Source organism: Empidonax traillii, unplaced genomic scaffold (genome assembly GCF_003031625.1).
Source record: "Empidonax traillii isolate 1590-97213 ecotype Southwest subspecies unplaced genomic scaffold, ASM303162v1 scaffold733:size745334, whole genome shotgun sequence".
Lineage (NCBI taxonomy): Eukaryota > Metazoa > Chordata > Aves > Passeriformes > Tyrannidae > Empidonax > Empidonax traillii.
The window spans coordinates 477,540-503,948 of record NW_020955926.1 but is presented as its reverse complement, the minus strand read 5'-3'; the positions used below and the strand labels follow the sequence as shown (position 1 = coordinate 503,948).

General features: G+C 43.5%; 1 protein-coding gene across 2 annotated transcripts; it reads right to left on the bottom strand.

The window, feature by feature from the left end:
• Positions 1-557: 557 nt before the first annotated feature.
• CAPRIN1 (cell cycle associated protein 1) lies at positions 558-25,768 on the bottom strand. 2 transcript variants are annotated; one of them, XM_027900477.1, is made up of 17 exons: positions 25,459-25,767; positions 17,155-17,217; positions 16,259-16,345; positions 14,538-14,776; positions 14,345-14,427; positions 13,146-13,283; positions 12,464-12,516; positions 12,291-12,377; positions 7,759-7,914; positions 7,553-7,661; positions 7,054-7,115; positions 6,047-6,196; positions 5,697-5,847; positions 4,783-4,977; positions 3,792-3,892; positions 3,334-3,397; positions 558-2,780 (listed from the first exon to the last, which is right to left on the bottom strand). In XM_027900477.1, the coding sequence occupies exons 1-17, from the start codon at positions 25,675-25,677 to the stop codon at positions 2,716-2,718; spliced, it is 2,022 nt and encodes a 673-aa protein (XP_027756278.1). In that variant the 5' UTR covers positions 25,678-25,767; the 3' UTR covers positions 558-2,715. The 2 variants fall into 2 exon arrangements, with proteins under 2 accessions (XP_027756278.1, XP_027756279.1); XM_027900478.1 differs by lacking the exon at positions 12,291-12,377 and having other exon boundaries at positions 25,459-25,768.
• Positions 25,769-26,409: the final 641 nt, after the last annotated feature.

The following is a 26,409-nucleotide window of genomic DNA, read 5'->3' as shown; positions in this document are numbered from 1 at the left end:
TTCAAAGCAAACATACCTAGGAGTGCTCATGATCAGGATGGGACTCAGATCCACAGCCAAGCTACAGATTAGGGATAATTTGGAGCTCCCCTGAACAGGCCAGAAAAACAGCGAGTGGACCAACGTGCCACAGGGTGACCCCAGCAGAGCTTTCACTTTAGTTTATTACATGAGATTTTAGAAGAGCTCAGTGCAAATTCCCAGCCTGAACACCTCTCATGGACTTGTTCCTCCTCCCCTCTCCCAGCAACCAGCAGAGCAGCTGCTCTAAAGGCCATTCTCACACGTGAACAAGTTTACAAACCTCTCAGGAGGCCCCTCAACTACCTGATGTTCTACGTTGGAAAAAAACCCCAAACCAACCCCCCAAACTTTCAGTGGAATATTCTGATCCATTCAGGAATCCTTAATTCAATATGCTGCATGTTTACTGCCCAACTACAATCATTGGGTGTGCAATGGGAAAAGCTGAACAGCTTGTGTTCTACCAACCACTTGAGCAGGAAGCTGATGCACCAAAAAAAATAATTAAAGGAATTCACCGTTTTCCTACATTGGTTCGACATTAAAAGGTTTGTCTTTTTATTTGTTTCCAGTTAAAAAACAGTTGGGACTATTATCTCAGTAATAACCTCCTAAAAAAGACACAGAACAGCAACTTCTCCCGGGCTGCAGCTTTTGGATTGTGACACTGGTACGGAATGTTTTTAGGCCTTGACTCAAACTGCTGCTCCCAGACATCAGCACCGTTTCAGGATGCCTGGGGTGGAATATTGTCTTCACAAACTTATCACTTCCCGCTGCAAAACCATTTCTCATTTGTGCTCTTCACACAGGACATAGGAAAGCGAGATCACCACCTGTTTTGTCCGGAGTCCCAGGTTGTTCCACCGCGAAGTCAAAACATCTGACCGCGAGTTCTGAAAGTTCTGAGTGAAAACAACCTTGAGTTTTGTACAGAACAGTTAAACAACACGCAGCTGTTCCTGAATTTCACCTTTCCACAGGCAGGAATTATCTGATGAGCAATACTTAACATGAGAGCATATAGCACTTTTCTTCTTGCACGTGCTATAGAATGCGACAGAACTACCAACACCTCTATGGAGGCAGCATCAAAATATTCTCCCCGCTGCAGAGAGAGTGCATGTGCGCAGAAGGCAGGCACAAGTGATTTTTCCAAGGATTATACCACAAGGATGCAGTAAAACTTGAGTAAGACTTGGTATTTTCCAGCTCCTAGGCTTATGCCGTTCCTTTTATACATCGCTGCCTTGATGAAAAGGAAAAGTCCACAAAAATAAAGGTTTCTCAGAAGTCACAGCTAGTAGAGTAAAACCAGGAAAACAGGACGAGGGTTTACATCTAGTCAGGAAAAGGAGACTATCAGGGGGAAAAAAAAACCAAACACAAATAAAAAAACCCTTATGAAATGTCACCCCATCACATGGAATCTGTTTCAGTCGTTGAAAACCAGTGTTCCAGGATACAATTTTTATAAACATGTTTTATTTGTCTTGCTTATACCATTAGAACTGTAACTGCTGGCTGTCATTTCCCTTCAAAGGGGAAATCAACTCAAACACATACTGGTGCTTTTCAAAAGAGAGCAATTAAAAGGGCAGCAGCAGCGGGCATTTGAGATTTCTTCAAACCTTCAAGGCTGCAGGAAAGACAAAAGGACATGTGACCAAAAGTGTTATGATTATCCATTAGAGATTTCCATCAGTACCGGCATCAGTTATTCAGGTGATAATACAGCAAGGTCAAGTATTAGTGACAGACAATGTGCAAGTCATAAGGAATGATAGAGATTACCAATCCTTACAAAAGTCATCGCTATCAAAGGAACTTAAAAGTGTTTCAAAGAGATACCTAAATACTTCACATCAAATATACAGTGGCCATCCAGATTATATCCCACGTTTGTTGCAAAATTTTGTTGAAGTGCCAAATCAAAGCTTTGTTTTTGTTTTTGTTTTTTCCTTTTCTCCTAAAAAAAAAAACAGTTACACAGTTACATTAGCAGTTATGCAAGCGCTCTTAAATCCTTAGCCACAGGAATCAGGGCCCTGGTGATGAGGAGGCTGCAGCTAAGGGTGCTTCTTCTTTGTCAAAAACTGGCTCTAAGCCCACCTGTCTATTGAGGGCAATTGCATCACTACACATCTTTAACTGTTCAGTGCTTCAATTTAATCAGAAAAAGCTGAAATGCAGTTGCTCTACCAAGCCGCACTTCACCTTTTCCATCCTTTCACGGGCACATTTTTTGTCAACTGCCACCACAGTAGATCTTTATGAATTTGCAGATTTTATCCCAATTTGTTAAATCGCTTTTAAATGTCAGAAGTGAGTCTTTGCTTTTTTCCTGCCACTTCAGTTAACCATGGAGATTGGATCACCCTGGAAATTGCCTTTTTTTTTTTTTTTTTCTTTTTGCTTTACTCTTAGCAAGGGTGAGGAATCTGAATCTCATGTGCAAGGCTCAAGATGATGCTTAGGACAGAACATGCAGAGTAAACGTTGTTTTGTTCCTTTCAATATCCAGGTAATATAAAGCTGGCAACTGTAGTCCTGTCATTATGGGTAATGAAAATAGTCCCTTTACAACAAACTTCCTGTAAGGGAGAACAAATAGATAATAACTCTTCTGGTAACATGTATTGTACACTGGCCAGCGTGTTTTTGGCGTTGAACGTGATCCTGGGAACGGGTTTAATTCACTTGCTGAGCATTCATCTGAGGCATCCCTCGGTTTGGTCTGGGGGGTCCTCCACGACCTGGGAAACACACAAAAAGGGGGTTAGAACGATGAAGTCTGGGCATTTAAAAATATTCCTAAATGTTCTGATGTAAACTGTGTAAGACTTTCTTCATTACAGTTGCGCTTCCTAAAATATACAGCAGTAGCGATCAAAAGAAAATTTAGAAGTTCAACTACAGCCTCATTATGTCTGTGGGGTTTTCTGTTTCGTTTCCTGAGGCTTTAATTATTAAAAGGCAGGCAAGTAGTTCTGCTACATTTAAAGTGTCAATAGCATTTGCTGTTTTAGCTTCTTTTCCAGGAATTTCTCATTCAACAGCCAACAAAACTTCCACCACAAGTTCAAAGGATCCCAGTACAATTCAAGTCAGCAGGGTCCTCAAGAGGTTCTCCAGGACCAACCCCTGCTCAAAAGCAGGGTCAGCTCTGGAGACAGAGAAAGTAAACTTACTCTTCAATCGTGAACTGCTGAGTAAGGGGTGAGGTTGCTTTCTAAATCCAGAATTCTGGAAGTTGGATAAAAAACTTCCATTCAGCCCAAATCAATTATTCACTACTGAGGAAATTACCTCTAGGAGCTCCCCGAGGTCCACTTTGTCCAGAGCCACGTTTGAAATTCTGTTGATATCCATCCTGAGGCAAAGAAATGAAAAAAGTTACAACATAAAAACCGGGCACTATTATTAATTGCAAATAAAATAAGGAGCTTTTAAAGCAACATATGCTGATAAAACACCTGTGCCTTCAACATGCAGCATTTCATCAGCCTGCATTAATCTTAGAAGAATTAGTTCTTATTTCTACTCCTGCCTAGCAGCTGTGATAAAACGTGCAATGCCAAATGCTCTCTCCAGTTACAGGATGTGTTGCTCAACATAAATAAGACACGTAAACAGATGTATTTAGTGTTTAAATTTTCAAACTACACCGAGGTAGTTGGTGTTCATTAGCAATAGAAGCCCTTGGCAGAGTTCTCACCGATAGATTTGAGTGTTTTTATCTTTGCCCCCACGCTGTGGTCTCTTACCCGCTGGTAGTTGGAGTAGTCCCGAGGAGCATTGAACTGGGGCTGCGTGTAACCACTGTTGGGAGTGTTGGAGAAGGAAGGGCGGTATCCATCGTATCCCCCTAAGGAACAGGACATGAGTCTTTCACTTGGAAATGGGAACTTACTGCTCCACTTTCTGCTACTACACAGAGAAAAGCAGTAACACCATTTTAACTAAACCTGAGCAATAACCTTTAGCAAGAGCTGTTTACCTACAAGCCAAGCAAATGTTTGCAATGTCAGGGTTAATACTATTACAAGAAACAAGAACAAAGATCTAGTAAGAACTGGGAGGAAAAAGCAATTCAGTGCATTTCTCCAGTAATCTGAGGTCTGATTTACAGAACATTCAATCCAGAACCAACTATGATACCAGGATCTGTATCTAACAGCTGTGACCGATGCAGTGATACTGCAATCAGTTCTATTTTTATTACACAGGTTTCTTCTCTACTCCCCAGCCACAGGGGAACGTGGCAGACAGTACCTATGTCCATTAATCTAATCCCCAAACACCTGAAAAGGAAACCATCTCTCTTTCCCATTGTAACAATGACAGCCACATATAATCATCTACAGAATCATGACAATTCTCTTATTTACTCAACTACAGCATCATTGCTCCACTCCAGTCAATTCCCTCATAGTGGCTTTGAGACCCTTTTGTTCTTATGCTTCTACATTACCCAGTCTCTTCTGACTACAGTGAAACACAGAACTCTAAAATATACTACTGCTACCACAAATGAAAATAAAGAACACTTCTGAACCATCAAATGGCATTTAAATTCCCCACTTGAAAATTCTGTTGGCTATTTCTGTTATTTGCTTATATCTGCAATAAATGCCTAATACATCCCGAGATCCTCACAGGATGTCCAAACCCACACCCAAAACTTTAGTTTCTTAGTGCAAGCAAGTGGGTTTTTTGCTACAAATTGCCAGAGGTGCAGGCTGAGTGAGTGCTCACCTCGGAATCCATTGGCCGGTCCCCGGTAACCGTTCATGAGCCCGCGGGCCCCGCGGGATCCCCCACGGGACACCCCCCGGCTGTTGTAGTAAGGCTGGCTGTTCCTGGGAAACCCCGTGTTCTGCTGGGGGGGCTGCTGGTGGTTGCCTGCCACCTGGTGAGGCTGGTCCGGGGATCCATGGTAGGTACCAACCACTGCAGTGCAATGGGAGGGGAAAAGAAATGTTAAGTCTGTATTTCTGCACGTTCCCACGTACACTCCCTTCCAACTCAGTATTCAGTTATTTACTCCATAACCCAGTATTGTTAGCACGTCACCCTTGTTAGCTCTGTCTCTCTCTGCACCTCTAACTTTCATCTCAGTGGACTCTGGACAGAGACCTGAGTTTTTCACATTGCTACCCCGGAAAGCATTTTGCCTGCTGAATTTAAACCACGTCTCCCTGATTTCCCCAGAAGGTTCTGGCCCTTTGAGAATCTCTCATCACCTGTGAGAAGCAGCCCACATTTGCTCTCACTTGTGCCTTACTATTCTATTTCCTCTATATAATGCCACCTCAAATAGCCTAGTTTTTTTAAAAGCAACTTTAGGGATCATCCAACCTTGTACTCCTCTCTACTTGGTTTCACTTTAGAATAATCATGTTCATGCTTTTTTTCAACCCAGAGAAAACCCAATCAAGTGCCAAAATTCTTTTGACAGCTGGAGGTAAGACACACTGAATTTCACTCTGGTGGATATTCCAGCTGAGACAGAGTAACAAAACCTGGTATTGTCAGGGGAAAGCTTTTCAAGACTAGGAACATTTGAGAACGTGTGACATGCTCTGCTGCATCCTCCAGGCCTTCACAGCATGAGCACCTGCTCTACACTGAGGCTGCTGCAATTTTAGCTTTTGCTGAAAGAAGTGTACCTGTCTGGAGTTGTTCTTGCTGAAGATCTGATTGTTCTACTTGGTGAGGTTGATTGGAGAAACTCTGGTTGTAACTGGCCTGGTACTGATTCTGCTGCTTAAGGGTTTCTGGCTCATTAACAGGAGGAACAGGTGCATTCATGTTGAATACCTGTAACGGTACAAAGACGGTTCTCTGGTCCCATTAACCTTTACAACTTTTCACATGAAGTATCAAAGTCTGAGAAACGTGAACAACCAAAGGCTATTTTATGTAACTACATGACTGATTTCAAAATGAATGCCCACCAAAACAAAGGGATTCATTCTTTTAGTTTACATTATTTTCTGTTTATTTATTATTTCCTTACTGTTTGCATGGACTGGAATGGAGCTGCATTGACGTTGATTCCGCTGCTATGCAAAGGCTTGCTGGATCCAGCCTGGAACACCTGGGGCTGGGATGCAGTGGGAAGTGATGATGAGGATGGGGTCTGGTCTGCATTCAGTGACATCGAAGCCTAAGAGGGAAAAAAACCCAACATTTTAGCAGCTTTTGAGATACCAAAAAAAAGTGGCAAGGCCTGAGCTTCACCTCTACAAATGACTATTTTCTACTTCAGCTCAACAGCCTCATTCACAACAGCACAGTGAGAGAGGAAAAACCCTGCAGCCTTCTCCCTTATTGACCTGAAACACAACTAGAAAAACTTAGGATGGGAAATGTATTCCCTGGCCTAAACTGCGGGCCAATGTAAAAGGCAATTCACGTGTCCTAAGCCATCATCAACACTGACACTCACAAACTGATGTGGGCACATTGAATATAACTAAACAATTGATCTTGCAAATTAAGCCTTACTATGACAGACTTACTGGTCACAGACAGGGTCAAAATTCTGAAATTACAGGGAAATGGAGTAGCCTATTAATAGCAACTAAAAATACTATTTTTAAAAGGAAACACAGACTAATATTGATGATACCTGCAAGGAGAGTCCTTCCCACCCCTCTGAAACCTGACTTGCCTGAATCTGGTCAACTGATTCTTTCTGTGGCTGTTGCTCTGCTGTGTGGGAAGGCTGATCCATGGGTTGGGAGGCTGTATATCCCTCACATGATTTAACATCAAAGGGAACACCACTGGGCAAAGGTAAGACTCCATTCCTGAGAGTCTGCAGTGTCTGCAGAGCACAGAATCTGCACCCAGTAATGCCTGTGAGCAGTGATGCTGAAGAGATAATGGAGAAAACCAATTTCCCAAAATCAGAACTATAAGTTGAAGTTTCTCATACAGTTAGGAATTAAATCCCTTTGAAACAGTAACCAGGCCCATTAGAAAGCTCAAATCCAAAATAAAATGCACTGAACATTTTACCTGTGTAGCTTCTGGTTGCACAGGAACTTGAGTGGGCTGGGCAAGTCTTGACTCGGCATGAACTGAAAGAAAGTAACTTCACTTACTACACAATCAAACCTTTTCCAGAACAGCATTACTGTCCTACCTGATTCTGTTCTCTGAGAGCTGATCATCATGAGATGATGAGGCCTTTAGCATGGCAAAGCCATACTCAAGTTACCGTCTCCATGCAAAAACACTTTTTCGAGTTGTCCAAAATAATCCAAAGCAAAATTCCATTTTGCCCATTCAAAAAAAAAAAAAAAAAGTTTCAGATGTTCCCCATTTCTAAGCAGAACCTATAAAGCAAATGAGAACTGGAAGACTAAAACTAGTATACCTTTCTGAGAAAAACACACTTGAACATGACTGTACTATTACTTGTGGTGATCCTTTTATTCTGCAGCAGTAACTGAAGCATTTTCAGATGACTTGCAGGCCTCCCCAGTATTTATGTTTAGGATTTACCATTACAAACCTGGAGGGCAAACCATTTGTGGCATGTCCAAACTCTGTGCTGGGTTCATGGGCTGTGCAGATACAATGGCAGGATCAAGTGTTTGGTTCTCAAATTCCAGCATGGAGTCCTGAAGGGAAAAAAATTAAAAAAACAATTTAAAAAAAAATCAAATCCAATTTACTGCATCTATCTGAAAAACATGAGCAGTCAGAATAGAGAAATACCTGCATGAAGTTGTAGGGGCCCTGCATCTGTGCCATGAGGTCCTGTACTCGCTGCCTTCTCACCAGAGGATCTGCCTGAGCCACAGTGGGGAGCGTGTGAGGTTCAGGAACAGGAGGAGATGTCGCCTGTGTCTGCTGCTGCAGCGAATTTACCACCTAGCAAGAGACAAGCAACCAACTCAAATCTCAGCTCCAGTCAACACAAAAGTGACCTGGTAGTTCTTGGAATTTATGGCTATTGCCTAACTCATTATGGATGGAATTACTGCAGTGGTGTTGAAGAAAAATACTACATCCTACGGTCATGCCAGTACCAGTGACAGCTCCTGACCTGAGCACTCACAGGATTACAGTGCTCTGTTTTCTCTCCATCTACTCCTTTCTGATTAATAAAATATTAGGGGGTTTTTAGAGCAAGATGCGAGACAGCACTTTATCAGCATTTGGAAATGTAAAGAAAGGTGGGGACGAGAAAAGCTTCAGAAATATGCACAAATGGGGAACAATTATTTTTAATAAGTACAAGTGGAGTCAGAATTTCTGGGTCTTTAAGACTTCAAAATGGTCAATTTTCATAGCCACTTTTATTCTAGCAAACTGAGTTACTGTCTCAGGGAACAGCAGGCAGCATTGCAAGGCAGCACCATGGGGGGACACCAGAAGCAGAAGCACAACTCACAGTGGGCAGGAAAGCTCAGATTTACCAGACAGATTCCAACAGAGCAACACATCAAATGTGCAACAAATACCACCTTATCAGAGACAGCAGAGCCACCAGGAAAGCTGGACAGGAGCAGCTGAGAACACCCACCATCAAAGAGTTTGAAAACAAACAGCAACAAGGACAGTTGAGCTGCACAAAGGAGCACTTGGATGTCCCTACACCAGTTTTGCTTTGAGCAGCTCCCAGAATACAGAATTGCCCTCTTCATTTCAACAAGTGTCCTTTAAAAACACCATTGTCAATAACTTGTCTATCACTTCCCTATTCCCATGAGCTTCTAATATTAATAAACTTCCAGATAAACAGGAATGCCTTCCACTTACAGTTGCACAGGATATAAATTAGGATACATGCACCTGAAAGTTCAAAATATTTCTGTGAAATACCTGATTTCTCATTAGAGCTGCAGGAGGCAGACTTCTGTACAGCAGTCAGGACACGTGACAAACCAGTCCTATGATCACAGGTCTGAACTTTAAATTGCCACTAAAGCCTGTAAATTTTTTTTTTTTTTCAGATTTCTCAAAGAAACCCACAGCATCTTCCAGTATTCCTACTTCTTGCTCACACTTCCAAACCTTGTTTGGATACGACATTCTGCACATGCAACTGCCTCACAAACTCCAGTGACTTGTTCCTTGACCAAATCCCTAGCCATCTGTAAAGAAAGTATCAACAAAACTAAAAAGGAACCTACAGTCCTTTCCAAGATTCCCTTCAGATCCCAATCACTGCTATCAGCCATCCACAGAGAAGAGATTTGACAACTCCTGTGTATGTACCAAGCACAACTGCTCTGGTCTGTCACACAGTCCCCAAATTTCACAATCTTAACTGTTTCCAAATAAAGAAATAAAAAATTATCTGCAAATGTTATTCAGATCACATATATAGGTCTTTGGCACATGACAAAGTTTTAAAGTCAAAGAAAAGCCACAAGCCAGATCACTGGGTAAAACTGGAGCTGTAAAACCATCGACTACTGGTCTGCATAATTATTACCAAAAAAAAATTATTTAAGCACTGTCATTAAACTTATGAAGTCCAAGTCATTAATACAAATCCAGTATCTTCAGGAAAAAAAATACAAGCTCATGGAATCATCAAGAACACACAACAGGCACAAAATGTTACCATTTCCCTTTTTCACCAACAGTACAGCATGAACTTCAGGTGGTGCTTCAGATCCTAGATCATCTTTTTCAAAACTCCTCTTTTATTGTCAAATGAAATCATTTAGGGCCTATTTCTTTGTTCTTATTAGCACCACCAGGTACTCTGACCCAGTACAATCAGAGCAGGGTGAGACTGCTAAACAAATTTCAGGTTGAGTGTGTTCGGTTGCCAATGGACAGGACAGTTCTAAATTTAACAGCTTTTTAACAGGGCTGCATGAAAAAGGTACAGAGACTACTCAAATAAAAGGATCATTACTCAAAAAGCAAATTATTCCTGACCATGCATGTCCATTCATCTTGGGGACAGAGCAGCACAGTGAAACTTCATTTCAGGAGAGCAGAGTAATATTTGACTCAAATTGCAGGCTCCCCTCTGGACCCTGCCCTTGACACTGGCAGCAGACACAGTCAGGACAGGCCACAGAAGGCCAAGGCAAAAGGAGGGGCAAAGGGAAAACCAGAAGTTTGATGAGACCACAGAACAACCTGAATGAACGCATATTCTGTCAGTCTGAGAACAGGTTCCAATTCCACACAAAATCCATCCAACCAACGCTCCATAATTTAAGACACAGAGAACTTTGCATACAAACGGATTCAGGTTATTCCTTATGACAAAGAAAGCACTTTAAAAAAAATCAGTTAAAAGCCCACCAAACAACAACAGAAAACCCCACAAATACTATTACCAGCAAAGGACATATTCACCAAAATTAGAAATCATATAACTTGGACAATTTACAAGAAAATTCTTTAATTCAAAGTTACAGAAGGCCCATACAAAAAATGTCCTGTGAGACACCATCACTTCTCAAACTACAACCATAGCACAGAAATCCTGACTGTATCCCATCTACTGAAAAAGAGATGAGTTTATGATATCCTTCCTCCTCAGGAAAAATTATGGAGATTGCCTGAGGAAACGTTCTCTTTCAGCTTCCAAAATTCCCAGCTATCACTCTCTTAATGCCACAACTACCTGGAGCTGAGGAGCACAAAGCTCTGTACACTGTGCCTCATTTCCCAAGGGAAATGGGACTGGGATGCCAGGAAGGGCAGCAAAAACAACATCAAAGGCAGATATTCTCCATTTTCCCGTTATGTTACATCTGAGAAAATAAGGTTCTGAACTACAAACAAAGTCTTCAACTCCATTTTTTCTTCTGCCTGATTCCTTTTTACAGTGTCCAAGATATTGGGACAGAAAGGACGACCTCAGTATATATTCCTTGTATTGTTCTATGAAAACAAAGCTGACAGTGCAGATTTAGCTGACTAGGAAAGATGCATGAAAAATGAGCTTCTGAAATCTGAGATACCGATTTTCAACCTGAGTTGTGTCTCCATCCACAGTATTAAGAACTAGAGAGAACTGTGGACACTTGGTGTACACACAGATACACTCTGGTGTAATTTTAAAATGCTCTGCCTTCCAGGAATACTTCAATCCAGCATGACTTTAATGTGTGGCTTGGAGGGTCCCTTCAGTTTTTAAAAAGACTTCTTAAAACATTCAATAGCAGTGATATTGTTGGGGTTTTTTACATAAGGGAATGGAACACTAGGACAATAAACTACCAAGCATTCACATCCATGGCAAAGCTGTGTGGTTAGCTCTAGAAACCTCCCACCCATCCTGGGCATAACTAAACCTTTCAGTGGTCCTGAAAACCCTAAGAGACAAATTTCAGGCAGACTCCACGTAAAATCAGGCAGGATCCAAATGGCTGTTCTCTTTTGCACCACAAGATGCTGAACACTCACCCCACTCCTACACTTCAAACAGCCGGAAGAAACCAAGGAAGAGTCTAAAAAATCGACAATCTGGAATTTTGCTGGTAAAGTGAATGCAAAAATGGAATTTCCAGCACCCAAAAGGTGCTGCTCATACTTGTTTGTGGCAGATGGACACAATTCAAATTCCAGCATATCAAACATCTGAATGACTCCATGGACCTGTCCTTTCCAGCACACCAAAACAGAAATTCCAGCGCACAAATCACTTAACTGGGAATGGATCCCAACACCAGTTTACCACAAACACCACAAGTGAACAATCACTCAACTGCAAAGTAGTAACAAGTGGAATACTCGAGGAACTGTAGTCCGTGGAAGCAGAGACGACACACAAGCATATTTTAACATAAAATCACGCACATAAGCAACCTGCAGGAGGTTATTAGTTGAGTTACTAATCTCAGCTCCCTCTCCATGGACCTGCTCAATGAAAGCACAACTACGCCATGCTGTCAGCAGCTGGGCAGGTAAACCTGAAGTTCTCTATTAGCAGCTACTTTCTCCTAAACAAAAAAAGCTTCAAAAAACTATTTCAGGTCTTTTTTTTTTAAGCCCAGGACTTTTAAGTCCTGTTTTCCCAAGCAAGCCACTAATGAACAAAAGCAAGTTCTCTGTAAACTCAGCCAGACTGTGTAAGTTTTATTTCTTTTTATTTTAGTTACTCCTGAGCTAAATATGTAATTAAAGAATGAGTGGTGAGTCCAACCCTACTTAAATATATGTATTTTTTTTAATATATTGGGGGAGAAGGGATGCAATACTAAAACCTCTCATGAATTGTGAGCCAGCAGAAACAGGGATTGCAATTTTACCTGCAGTACACAAGATCTTACCTCAACCGTTTCAACTGTCCACTCATCTACCTGTTCCTTCTCACTACTGCTGAACTGAGCCTCTGCCATGAATTGTCTGTTTACATACTAAAATAAAAATAAGAAAGGGTATGAAAGTAAAAGTAAGTGGCATTAAAGGTACACAAAATGACAGTCTTTCCAGTGAATAATACCTCAGTTGATTCAACTTCAGTTGGTTCAGTAAATTCTTCTGCTGCATCAGGTTCTGTAAGAAAAAGAAATATACAATTTATGTGGGGGGGAAAAAACACCTTGTATAAGAAAATCGAACAAGAAAACCAAGCAAAAAAACCAAAGAGAAGACACCCCCCCCCAAAACAAAACCCCAAACATTAACAACCCCAACAAACAAAAACAACACAACCCCACCAAAACAAACAAACAGAAAAACCTCACCACCCACATACGTTACAGATCAAGAAGAAAAAGTTAGACCAAAAAAACCTCTTCTGGTATCTCAGAATGTGAGGGGCAATAACAGAATACTAATAATAAAAAATAACCTGAGAGTTTTGAATTAGGAAAAAACCCACATCAAATTCTTGCTGGGGCGAGTCATGTTCAGCTACCCCAAGTTTCTGTTTTCTCCACAACATATTGAAAAAGGAAAGAAGTAATGATTTTTTCTTAAAATTTGATACAATATTCCCAAGTTTAAGACCTTGCTTCAAAACTGTTCCCTCCTAACAAAGGATTAAAGCGATGGGAACCACTGGAAAATGGGAAAGCCTCAGGCAGGCAGAACTTTAATCTGCAGTGTAATCATTGTGAGGAACCCAGAGATGAGCCAGTACAGCAAAACCAGATCAGTGCCAGGCATCCTGATGTTCTCACCAGCCTCTGCCACAGTGTCTTCTACTGCCGGCGCAGGTGCTGCCTCCTCCTCCTCACACAGCCCGTTCTGGTGGTTGTGGGTGCTGTCGAAGTAACTGGTCTGAAGGATCCGTTCCACCAGCTCCCTCAGGGCTTTGTCTAGGAGAGTGCAAGGAAAAGATTAACACTGACTCAGTCCTGACCATCTCTGCCTCCCTTCCCTGAGATCACACAAATTTTATTACCCTTTTGCTGGGGAGATGTCCCAAGCCACTGCATGACCACTATTGACAGGACTTCTTCTTACTAGATTACATTAAATAAATCAATAAATAACCCAGTTTCTTAAGGGTAGGAATAACCTTAAGAGCATATAATACTCCCCAGAAGATTTGTGAAACACTTCAAAGTGTTGTTTGTTTTCTTTTATTCCTGCTATTAAAAAAATACTCTCTGGTTGCTTAGTTTTGAGTTTGGAAAGTTTTCAAAACTCGCTGAACTTTCAACTGTATCTGACTTGTTTGTATTTTCCCAATTAAAAAAACACTACTGTAAACCAATTTCTTACAAAAGAAATTACACAGGTGCCACCTTCATGAAGGCTCTTCCTCTGAGGTGAAGTGGCTCAAATCAGCCTGTGTAAGCAAAACCACTTGCATTCAGTGCCTCAGATGAGTGGCTGGGCACCTTAACCCACAGGAAATCAGCCACACTGGCAGGGCAGCAGTACTGCAGATTGCTGCGGAGATTTTTATTTCTGCAAGAAAGCAGACTGTTGGCATGATCACAGCCTGGTCTGCAGAGTTCAATGAAAATATGGCAAAACCAGAGTGCTTTCTGCAGGAGCCCAGGGGGAGAGAACATCACACCAATGAAGGCCATTCAAGTTTATGTATTAGGTGTTATTGACAAAGCTCCTTGTCCATACACAGGTCTCCACAAAATAAAGAATTGCTACTAAGCACCACCAGCAGCAGAATACTGCTGAAACAGCAGCTTAAATACTGAATAATGCTATGTCAGCATGAAAAAAATACACTACACAGTGAGCCCACACTTCAGAAGTTATTGTTAGTGCGGTCAAGATCTGGAAAAAAAAGCAGTTACTCTAAAAACTCACAAAGATAAGTAACTGCCTAAGTTCTCTTATATCAGAAGTGTATTTTAATTCAAGCATAAATTCAGTGTGCTGTCTCTCTTCATACTGAGACTACACTTACAGGTTGTTCCACAAACTGGTTTTTCCTTCCCTTCCAGTAAGTCCCACAGGTGAACAGATGCTTGCTCATACTGCTCATTCAACCTTAAAAAATAATTAGTAAGAGTTAATTTCTTCCTAAGTCTTTCAATGACTACAGTAAATACATGAAGTGACTGACAATCAGAAAGCAAAGCTCTTTGCTGTAACCCCACCTGACGTTCATGTCTCGCTCGGGGTACACCAGCTTGTAGAACTCATCCAGCACTGTGAGCTCCTCCTCTGTCAGCACTGGGACCCCGTTGGAGCCCTGTTTCAGGTCGCTGCGAACTTCATCGTCCCCCAACTTCTCCAGGATGAACTGCAGCTCCAGCACCGTCTTTAAACGCTTCTGCTCGGCCTCCTCCCGCATCAGCTGCTCCCTGCGAGCCGTCTTCTTTATCGTCTTCTGGATCTGGGGGAACCCAAGGAACAACACACTGGAAATGGCTCTTACTGCTAAAGAAAGGTACAGAGAGGTTATTCACCATCTCCCAGGACAGGAGGAGGGATTCACTTTTTTCGTGTACCATGGGAGAGAACTCATGAAAGGCTGGGGAGACAGATGGGATCAGCCAGTTCAAAAAGGATTTAAAGGAATTCTTGGACATGAGGTCCCCAGTCAGACACTACAAGGAACAAATCTGCACCTACCCTGGCATTTTCACAGATGCTGGAAGGGAGTGGATGATAACCATCAACCTTGTGCTCTGCACTGAACCTTCTAAACCTGCAGTCACAACACAGTCTTAAATGCAACACTAGCCTGAACCTACAGGATGTTTCTTCCATTTTTAATCTAAGCATCCCAAATTCAGCTTGTTTCCTTTTTAGATTAAATCTTCTCTTTCCAAAAATGTAGCTTGTGACAGTAACTTTCTCTCTTTTGAAACGTCTAAATTTCTTTTTTAACATCAGAGACGTATCTTAAAATCAACTGAATGAGAACTAACTCCAATCCCAAAGATCTGCAACCAAGTCTAAAAGCAGAGCACCAGTTTGGATTCACTGACTGCTGTCAGCTAACCAGGGAAATACCTCAGGACAAACTGGCCCAGAAAAGACAAGTTCTCCATTGCTAACATTCCATAAACACAGATGGAACCCTGATGCAAGAAAAGCAAAGAAACAGCTTGGCTTTGAGTCCTACAAATTTACAGCTACAACAGAGAAAGCCGTCTGTAACACGTGGATGCTGATGCTCTTCACATTATCACATAGTCTGTTCACAAACTAAATACACTCATTAGACCAGTCTGCTGCACAACCAACTCCTCCAGCGCTGCTGCTCCTTCCAGAACTTTTTACAACTGAACTCTTGGTCACTTATTTTGCATCCTGGATAAAACGCCAACGCGAAGATTGTTTTATTGGTGTTCAGGTCATTATCCCTTATGAAAGGAAGATTAATCTTGTCTCAGACTGTAGCTTCATTCAGACTATTTGCAATTAACAAGACAGGAAGAATATCGTAACAAAGCAAATGCAATGCTTTCAGGTGCTGAGACTTTATGCCATGTGGTAAATCAAGAACTGAAAGCCCAGAGTCAGAAGCAGGCCTGTGAAATCCCTGTAAGGGAACTCGCAGGAAGTGACCATCTACAATATTGCATGACAGGCCTGTTCTGTGACCCCACTGTTTTCAATACTTATTTTTCTGTCAGAAAATTACAACATTATTCTTGTTTCCATACATTTATGTAATGCATCAGGAAAATCTTTTAGAAATCGTCTTCAGAAAACCTGACACCAATTAATATACAGAAGAGTCAAACATACAAGAAACCATGACCAATTAATCTCTATAAACAGAGGTGATTACTGACTGCACCAGTGAAAAGGAGCAAAGCCCAAAGGTTTGGAAAACCCACATGGCATGGCTTGATCTTTTACTCACATCTTGGCTCAGAGCCATGAAACTCCTCTGCAGTTCTTTAGCAAATTCCAGATTATTTGTCACTTCCTGGTATTTTGACACTGCATCCTAAAAAAAAAAAAAAAAAAACAAAGAAAACCACAAATGTAAACCATCACAAATAGAAAAAAAACCACAGACTTTTAACAAATAAATCCCCACGTGTTCAGTTTCTAAGTGAGATGCAGCATCCCTGAATGAGGACTGTGCCAACTATGGACTGGCAGTCAAGCTATTGCCCTCCTAAAACTTCGTCATGAGCTTCCCTCCTCAATATGACCTGTCAGCCCTCTGCCCTGCTCCTCAAACAGCAACTTGATTGTGGTTTATCTTCACAAGGTGCCATTACAAAATAAAAATACACTGATATTTCAGTTTTCATTTGGCACAGAAGGGCCCAAGTGAAGGTCTGGCACATGGACCAAGGGAAGCAGCTCTGTAAGTGTCAACAGCTGCAATAGCTGCAGGTATCTTTTTGCTGCTTTTCTCAGTGTTAAAAATCATCAAGAACATGTTGATTACTGAGCATCTGGTAATCTCTTTAAGTATCAATATGAATGTTTGCATCACACAACTGAATTTAAATCGTTATTTGTACCACATTTACAACAACTGCAAAACTGCTGTTGAATTGAGCTCTCCAAGAAGCTGCTTCAAGAACCAGCCCCAACAAGAAGAGACGCAGCACAGAGCTCATCTGGAGCTCCCCACCTGCACTCAGAGCTGGGACAGACACACACACGCAGCTTATTATTGGTCTGAGCTCCACCTCTAACTCAGCTACACTGGGGAAGTGAAAGCCACCCCTTAACTCCCCACCAAGAACACAGAACAAGTGAACAGAGATCTGGATAGTGGGGTTTTGTTGTTGTTTTTACCAGTTGATCTTGATTCAGACGTTCTCCCTTGTTCATTCGTTCCTGGTAATCATCAAGTTTGCTCTGAAAAGCAAGACAAATACCATTAGGAAGAGTCTAAATCCAGTTACTGCTTTTTCCTCCTTGTGCCAACAGAATTATGTACTGTAATTACAGTGAACAGACCGTAACACCTTACACAAGCATCAAACTGCCATGTAAAAAGACCAGCCGAGAAAAATCGTCTTCTGGATTAAACAAAATGTAAATACTTCCCTAAGGGATAAATATTTTACCCTTTATTTGGCTATCACAGTATGTCTTCATGACTGGAGTGAATTTCTAAGGAAACACACATTCCTCCCAAAGGGAACACCACTCTCACTGCATTCCCTTCAGTCCAAACACCAGGGAGCTGAACTGAGATCTGAGCTAGAGCTCACTGTGTCACTACACCACCAAAAACACGACTGTAAACCTCCACTATCAGCTCTGGGAGGATTCAGAACTGTAATTCTCTGTAGTTGCATCAGTTAAGAGTTGTTAAGAATTTAAAATAGTTTCTGATGCTCTGTGCAATAATGCCCACCAACACAAGTCATATTAATAGCTCTAAAACAGTTTCCTTCGAGAGCATTAAGGATTTTTTTTTCCATGGGAAGAAACTGAAAAGGGAATCATCAGGCTAATTTTCAGCTGGATGAGTTCTCTAATCTGCTTCAATAGAAACCCATGCAGAACACTGACATGACCACAAAAGCAGGTGAAACTCCTGCATGCCCAAGACAGATTCTACAGGCTAAGGAGAAAGGGCCTTCAAAAAGAAACAAAGTCTGTAAGAAGGACATACCTCATTAATAACCTGTTTTCATCATTTCTGTATTATCACATGATTGTATTTTGCATGAAATTTGCCTTGATCAAATAAAAGTTATTAAAATGAATCCTTAACTATTATCTTCCCAATCTAGCATAACATGAAAAGTGAGAGGAACAACTAATTTTTAATGATACAACACTGGTTTAGGATTTATATTTGCCACTGAGTGACTTTTTTGTCGTTGTTGCTTTTGGCCTTTGTTTCATTTTACTGATATTTTTCTAGTTAATTCAACTTCTACGCTCAATCTCAGGCCTTCTAGAAAGCTCAGTCTGCCAAACTTTACCAGGAAAGCCCCTCTTAGAGGGTATTTGATGCTGAAACACAACCACCCTTATGAGACTCAGGCCTTTTGATGTCACCCAATGCCCAGTTTATTTCTTTGGAAGTCCTACAGGTCAGATACAAAATTTAACTTCTTCATCTGAAAGATGAAAGTCAAAGTTAAAGAAATAACTTCCTGAGCTTCAAAAAGACATGACTGAGAATTTGCTGCTGGGGACAGACACTGCATGGTGACAGTTGTTAAAGACAGCCCCAGCTCAGAACACATCAAAAAGCAGCCCTGAGGAGCATCTGGCACACTGCAGATCTCCCCCAACAGGAAGTAAGGTCAGTTCACTCTGCTCCACACTGATTTTAGAACAGATGCTGACACAGTTGGGCAATCACAGAACAGTTCTCATCGTTCTCTGAGCGTGGCTGAGCTGTGAAGCCAAAAGGGCTCCAGAGTAAAGCCAGGCCTATCCAGACCTTCCCTACCTAAGGGGGCTTAAATCCTAAAAAAACCTGGCTTGCAGACAAGGAAATGTTAAACTAAGCTCCTACTCCCCCGAGTTGCTGACCCCTCGCTGCAGATCACAATTCCCTCGGTCACACCGATGCAACTGTTTGGGAGGCTGCACAGTGAACACCCTGCAAACACCATCAAACACCATCAAAAATGCACTCAACAACCCCAACAAATCCCGTGAGCCAGCCTGCAACACAAACCCACAAACAACAGTAAAACAAACAGGGCAGAACACCACATTCCAGAACGCTTCCTTGTTTGGGGAAACATATATTGCAGAACTCTGCTGCAAAGCACTCACACAATCCATGCTGGTGGCTGAGGGCACGAGGGTGGGAAGAGACAAAAATCTCCTAAATAATTACAATTTCTGTATACTGTTTCCATGCTGCTGCATTTCAGCGTGGCTGGTGCTTTCAGATTAAGGTATCACAATAACACGTGTAACAACGCACACGGTGTTCTTAAATGGTCAAGTACTTAGAAATCTGATGTAAATGCTTTGCTTGGTTTTATTCAAGTAAAAAACAAAGGAATAGAAGGAAAGTTACTTGTCTTCACTTGTTCTTCCTTAAAAACATTCAAATGGGAAGGTGAAAGCAGAGGAAGGAAAGCCCTGTCAGCTGCAATGCAGAGGACAAGCAAATGTGCTTTTAGTCGTACATTATCACAAAGATTTCAGATGCCAAGTAAGCATTTTCCTATCATCCCAAAGACACTCTGAGATCCAAAGGCTGAATTACACACAAATATTAAGTGAAATGCCTCCTTCTTAATCTCTACCAGCAACCTAAGAGCAGCATTAGTGCTGTAAAACAACTGCAGTAAAATTCCTGCTTAGCAACCTACTGCAGTGCCTGCAAGAGGGAAAGGTTTTCCTGATTTCCCCCCTCTTACAGAACCTCACCCTCACTCATCAGAGAGAGATCTCCAAGCATAAAAGCTCAACCAGCAGAAAAAACAATCATCCAGTGGCAAAGTGAGCACATAAATTGTGTATTGAACAGCTCATGAGTCAGCAGCTCCCCAGTTATCCAGGCAGCAAAGCCACCCTGCTCCAGCTTTTTCCCCTGAGAAACCTCAAGTATTCTGGAGTTTCCTGGGAGAAAAGCACTCCAAACAGGCTCCCGGGGGCAAGGGGAAGGTGCTGGTGTTAATTGTTTAACCACACTCTGGAGTTTACTTGAATAGGAATCCAAAATCCAGTTACTTCTTGAGGGAAGAGACACCTTCCCCCACACCCAAGCTCTCTTTACCTCCTCTGAATTGCCTCACAAATGTCATCTTGAATTGAAAACAAAAAAATGCAGTCCCATGACATTACCTTCCAAACCAACAGTGGCTTTACAAATGCCTGACCACTCAGCTGTGCTGGTACAGTCATTTACAGTGCTGTGCTCTAAACTGGATCACTGGAATCATCAGATTAAAAATAACCCTCCAAAAAGGGGGTCAGGAGCAGGAGGGAGGCTCTATATTTAACCTGATCATTTCAGTGATGTGGTCAGAGCAATGACAGCAGCACGAGTGTGTGTGACAAGGTGCAAGGGGACAAGGTAACCTCTTCAAACAGCTGGAGCAGCCCTTTTGTAGAGCAAACTTCAGCACAGGCAAAGAAAAGATGAAGGGGTCACTGCAAGTCTGTTTTCTGAGGTATCTCCAAACCTGCATGGATGCTTTGGACAGCACCAACCAATTAAGATAATCCAAAATTTACATTAGCTGTGTAATGCATTTTGCACTGAAGCAAAAGAAAAGCCAAGTTGCAAACCAGAAGTTTATTAACGTTTTACATTGTAATTTCTCTGCCCTCCACCTTCATCTCCACCCAGTCATCTGTTTAACTTTGCAGCAAAAACTGCCCAGAAATGACCAAATAAAACCCCAAAACTAAATCAAGTCTTCCCACTGCCTCAAAAAAATAGGCGGGGAAAAAAAAATCAAAAAGGTAAAACACTTGAACTGTATCAGTTTAACTAAACATGAAGTTGAGAACCTCTCAAAACCCACCACAGTTCTCACACTCACTGTCTGGATACAATTTCTAATTATATATATATATATATATATACACACACCCCCCAATAAATCCTGAGAAGCTGTTTCAGTCCTGAGTTACAATCAAGAAGATATAAGGATGCAAAACCACCAATACTCCAGAACACAAAACATTTACAGGTCTCCTGGTTAAACTGAATTTATTTCTGAAATAACAGCTGTAGATGCTCTTATGGGGTTTTTTCCCTAAAGTCTGTTAAGTTTGACAGCTGAGAAAAAAGTCTCTCCACATTATTAGTTTGAGACTGCAGTTTGATGAGCAGCTCACCCCAGAGGAAAAAAAACCTTCCTCGGTTCCCAGAATTAAGTCAGAGGCCTGGAACTCCAAGTTTGGATATTCTTTCCAAACCACCACCACACAGCATTTCCCACAGAAACCAGGAATCTACAGGCAAATTGGGTACACTGCAAGGGATCTGTATTTTGCTCTAAACATCATTTATGTTCAAAATAAATGACTTTTACAACAGAAATGAATTCTAGAACACAACCAGAGCTCTAGAACACAAATGGGGCTCTTCCAGCACATTGTGTGTCTTTTTCTTCTTGAAGAGAAAGCGTCAACAAAACATCAAAGCAGCATCTGAAAACCTTTAACCAGAAGGTGTTTCACTCACCAGGTATCCAGTGAACACAAGTTGCTGTGAGACAAGTTAAAAACAAACCAGACCAAACTGAAACCTGGAAGCACCAAGCACCACAATTTCACAGACAACCTGCCTGCATTTCCACACATGGAGCCTGATAATCAAAACTGCTGCCAGGAGAGGTTTCAAAGACTTGGGCTTTCAATATACGATTTCAAATGAATTTTACAACTTTGTTTCAGAGTAGCATTTAATCTCCAAAGATAAATTCCAAACCAAGCTTCACAAGGAAAGCTTCTGGAGACACTGATGTGGCCGTAACATCCAAGTGGCCCAAACAGTGGTCAAAAGCACTTCAGAAAGTTGCTACCGATGGGCAATTCAAGCGCAGCACTTCCTGACACCATTAACTGCACCTACAAGGGTGGAAAACTGATCCCAGCTTTTAGGGAGGTTCCCGTTTCCCGGGTGAAATCCAACATTTTATTGAACCAAGTCAGATCAAGTCAAACATCCATCTGCTGCTGCATGAGAATTCCTGTGCAGTAAAGACAGCAGCACTTGTTAACTCCTCATCTTCCACCCCAGTCAGGGTTACACTGGTAGGAAATTCAGCCAGGCTGATAAGGCAACAGCAGCTCAAGTTACCAGCCCCATCGTGGGCCATCTTCCCAACTCTGCTCGTGCGCTTCACCTCACATTTACAGCTGCACAAGACTAATCTTTGGGAACACCTGCCCATACCCCAAACCACGTGTTGGCAATAACTGTTTTGTCCATTGGGCAGAAGGTTTGTTCCATCAACTGTTCTTGCACAGCTCGTGCTCTGTGACATGAGGTGAAAGCACAATTAACTGGGCTTTTCATTAATCACTGGAACTAAACCCACGTTCAACCTACATTCATCTGGCTTGGAATTTGGAAAGGTTTTTCCCTCTAAAAACAAAACAAAACAAAACAAAAAGATGGGAAAAGAAGAAAATATAGGTCTTAATGAAGTATTTTCTCCTAGGCGGGATTGTAACCTCAGACACCCAACAAACACCAGGAGGAGTTCAGGCAGCTTTTCCATGAACTGAGTTTGTCACCATACACTGGAGTTGCAGGTTTGAATGCTCTGAAAATACTCCTCTGATTGCCCTCTTCATGCACACACCAATATCCTGTCTTTAAAAGCAAGAACACAGGAGAGCTTTCCCATCATTTCCAAACATAAAGCCGTGAGGGAACACAGACATTTCCAGGCCATGTTTTCACATGCATTTCCCAACAGCAATTCAGTTTACCCTGGTCCCTTTTAACACAAACAATACTCCTTCTTTTAAATGAGGTCACTTTTAGGAAAAGAAAATGAAAGTGTAACTAATAATCTTGTATTTACAATTTACACAGAAACATTCAGAACAGTATAGCACAAAGTTATAATTATTATTTCAATTTGTGTACTGTATTGTGGTGCTCATGCCCTTTTATCCTCATAGTTTACCAGGAAACATGACACTGAATTTAATTCAAAAATTCTATTTTCTTCATAAAGAGTGACCTTTCCTCAGCTAAAAGCTGCACACTCCTATGACCTAAAACCTAAGATGGTCCCTCTTACAGAACAATCATTTTTCATCCTTCAGGAGGATGGGTCTAACTCAAGTTTTTTTTTGTATTCATTCTCAAACACAAAGCTCTCAAAAATCCTCTCTTCTGGCCTTCATTATCAGCTGCTGACAAAGAAAGGACTGAGTGTTCACCTGAGCACAAGTTTCAGTGAGATTTACTGGATTTCTCATCTGTGTGGCATCCACTATAATTTTACTTCCTGGATGGTTAAAAAAATTAATTTATTTGTGTCCAAAGATTCAAAATAAAGGAAAACAAATGAATTTGTTACACTTACTAAGAAGTAACATAAAAATATTGAGGCCCACGTGTACAATGAGCTTTGTTTTAGGACACAAAGCCCTCAATACTCTTTATTAAAGAACACTGATTTAGTGAAAAATTCTTGACTGAGGAATCGAGGTAGAGGCTCAAGCCCAAAAATGTGCAGTTCTGTTTAATAACCAAGAACTACTGACTTCTGCAGTGCTTCTCTGAGTCCTAACTCAGTAAGACTTGGGAGTCTTGCAACTTTAATTCATCACTGTGAGATCACACCCAGGGTTTCAAGACCAGCCACTGCCTCTTCTTTAGGTCCACACTGTCCAGCACAGAATACCCCCCAAAAAATGCCTGAAATCATTTTAGAGGAACATCTTCAAACAGAAGCCATTTCTAGGAAAAAAGGGCACTTTGTCCCCTTTATACACTTGCTGTGACACCACACTTGTACTATGGAAGTTGACTAAAAGTCCACTCAGAAAGGAAGGGCTAAACCAAGTGTAAATTAGGAGTAAATTATTTATTTTCAAAGGTAAATAAAAACGCTACTCACAAGGAAAGCTGACCCTCTCACCAATAACACTGGGCTTATCCTCTTGATTCCTTCAAAGGACAGAATGTTCACCTACTTAGCTTTTAAAATACACATTTTTAGCATCATATATTTTCAGAGGATTTTTGAGCAGATTGGCTGGAACAGTAATTTCAAACCATTTTTTGGCTTGAACAAATAGAGACATAAAACAATCAGAGACATAAAAATCTCCTCTCTTGAGCTGGGGCCCGGTATTGTGTGTGCACACATCCACACATATTAATGACAAGACACATATGTTGTCCTGTGCATACACACCAGTATTCAGACAAAGATCAAAAGCTCCTCCTACTCCAAAATTTATCTAAGAGCTCCTGGCTTGCTGATTTTGGTTATTTCATGACTAAAATGCAGCAAAATCCCCCATCCATTTTTTTTAAGTGGGAAGCTACACTACACAGTGTATTTATACCTGTATTATTTATCCACAGTGTATTATTTACATACAGTGTATTATTTACAAATAAAGCACAGCTTGTTTCATTTACAGCTCAGCTGTAAACACTGATTTACTGCTAATATTTCCCTCTCTGAAAATAAATTATATAATGCTAAAAATATGTATTTGAAAAACTAAAATTTGCAGGTGAACATTCCGACTGTCCTTTGAAGTAAATCAAGAGGATAAGCACAGCGTTACTGGTATGAGTATAAAACACTAATCTGGGCTACTATGACCAAAACTGCTAGTTAAACAAAAAAGGGGAGTTATTATTTTTCAGTACGAAATTATTCAGACACGAAATCATTTTCCAGCAATCCCCGATTCCAGCTTGGCAGTGTGTTGTTCCGAGGCGAGTCTCTGGGCTGTGTGTTAGTTATTTTACCGACGGGCAGCTCCGCAGGTTAGGAAGCCCTGAGCGGTTCAACGCGGAGCGCCGGGCCGATGTAAAACCCCCCCCGACACGTCCAGGCCCCCATTCCTAAAAACAAGGCGTTGCGGGCGGGCCGATGCGGGCGGAGGGCCGTGCCGAGGGCGCTGGCGGGGCGGGGTGGGCTGTGAGGGCTTTGTGAGGGCGGCACAATGAGCCGGGCCGGGCAGGCCGGGCCGCCGCCATGTTACGGCTCCCTCCATGTGCCCGCCCGGGCACCGCTCCCGCCGGGCTCCATCCCGAGCGCTCCGGCCGCCGCTCGGGGCCGGGACGAGGGCAGGGCGCTGGGAAAGGCCCCGCCGCCGCGAACAAAAGGCGGAAGGAGGGGGGAGGGAGCGGCGCCGCCGAGGGGGCTGCGGGCGGCGGCGGCGGCGGGGGGGGAGAGCGGGTGGAAGGGGAGGCAGCCGCGACTCCTCCGGGCTGTGCCGAGCGGGGCCCGGCCCCGGGGCGGCGGGACCCCCGCCAGGGGAAGGGGACGGGCCGGGCGAGCGGCGATCGCCCTTCTGGAACCTTCCAGCGGGCGGCCTCTGGGGGCCACGCCGGGAACAACCCGGGAGGGTTCGGTGGAGGGTCCGGCACAAGGGAACGAGAAGGAACGGGCCGGGGCAGCTCCGGGGGCGGGCAGAACGCGGTGCGGGAAGTCAGACGGGGACACGGGGGAGCACCTTTTTCTTCTCCAGGTTGCGCAGCTTCTTGTCGATCACCCCCAGGATCTGCTTCATGGCCTCGGTCTGCACCGTGGTGATGTTCACACCCGCCGCCGCCTGCGGGGCCGCTGCCGCCGCCGCCACCGCCGGGGCGGCCTCGCTGCCCGGCGCGGCTTTGCCAGCGCCGCCGCCGCTGGTGGTGCTGCTCGCCATGGTGCTGTTGGTAGCCGAGGGCATCTCTGTGAAAGGAGAGACAAGAGGAGCGGGAGAGAGAGCGAGCGGCGGGCGCGTCACGGGGAGAGGAGGAGGAGGAGGAGGAGGAGGAAGGGGGGGAAGGAAGAGCGCGGGAGCGCGCGCGCACGCGGCCGCCGGGGGGGGGGAATCTCGCGCGCGCGCACGAGCCGCACCTGCCCCCCCCCCCGCCCCGCCCTCCCCCGTGCGCGCGCGGGGCGGTGGCGGCGGCCACGTGACCGCGTCCGCCGCGCGCCCAACGGTCACTTCCCCTCGCGACACCCCCGATCCCCCCCTGAGGGGACAGCCCTCACCCTGCAGAGCCCGCGGGGGGGGGGGGGGGGGGGGGGGGGGGGGGGGGGGGGGGGACACGCTGCTCTCGCTCTGTGTCAAGGAACGGCCGCCTCCGCCGCGCTGCCCCCAGCACACGGCGGCAGGGAGGGAGAGAGGGAGGGAGAGCAGAGAGCGAGAGAGGGGAGGAGGGACGGAGGGAGGGCCGGAGGGAGGCGGCAGCGGCGCGCACGCCGGCGCGGGCAGGGAGGCGGCGCGGGGGCGCGCGGGGGCCTCGCCGGCCCGGGGGTGCCCGCCAAGAGCGCCTGAGCGGCTCCCCCAGCGCGGGAGGCGCGCCCGGAGGGGTCCTTCAGGCGCGCGGGAGCCCCCGCGGCACACACAATAGGCGGGCTCCCCTCAGAGCTCTTGCCAGCAATAAATGTGGCTCCTAAACATGTTTTCTGTCCT

What these genes read in the sequence shown, in the direction of transcription:
- CAPRIN1 (XM_027900477.1), bottom strand. Translation starts at nt 25,677, where the DNA reads ATGCCCTCGGCTACCAACAGCACCATGGCGAGCAGCACCACCAGCGGC. An exon ending in ACAAATGGTTTGCCCTCCAG is followed by an intron (nt 7,116 to 7,552) that starts GTTTGTAATGGT and finishes ACTTTCTTTCAG; the next exon opens with TTCATGCCGAGTCAAGACTT. An exon ending in ACCGGCCAATGGATTCCGAG is followed by an intron (nt 3,893 to 4,782) that starts GTGAGCACTCAC and finishes CCTGTTCCTTAG; the next exon opens with GGGGATACGATGGATACCGC.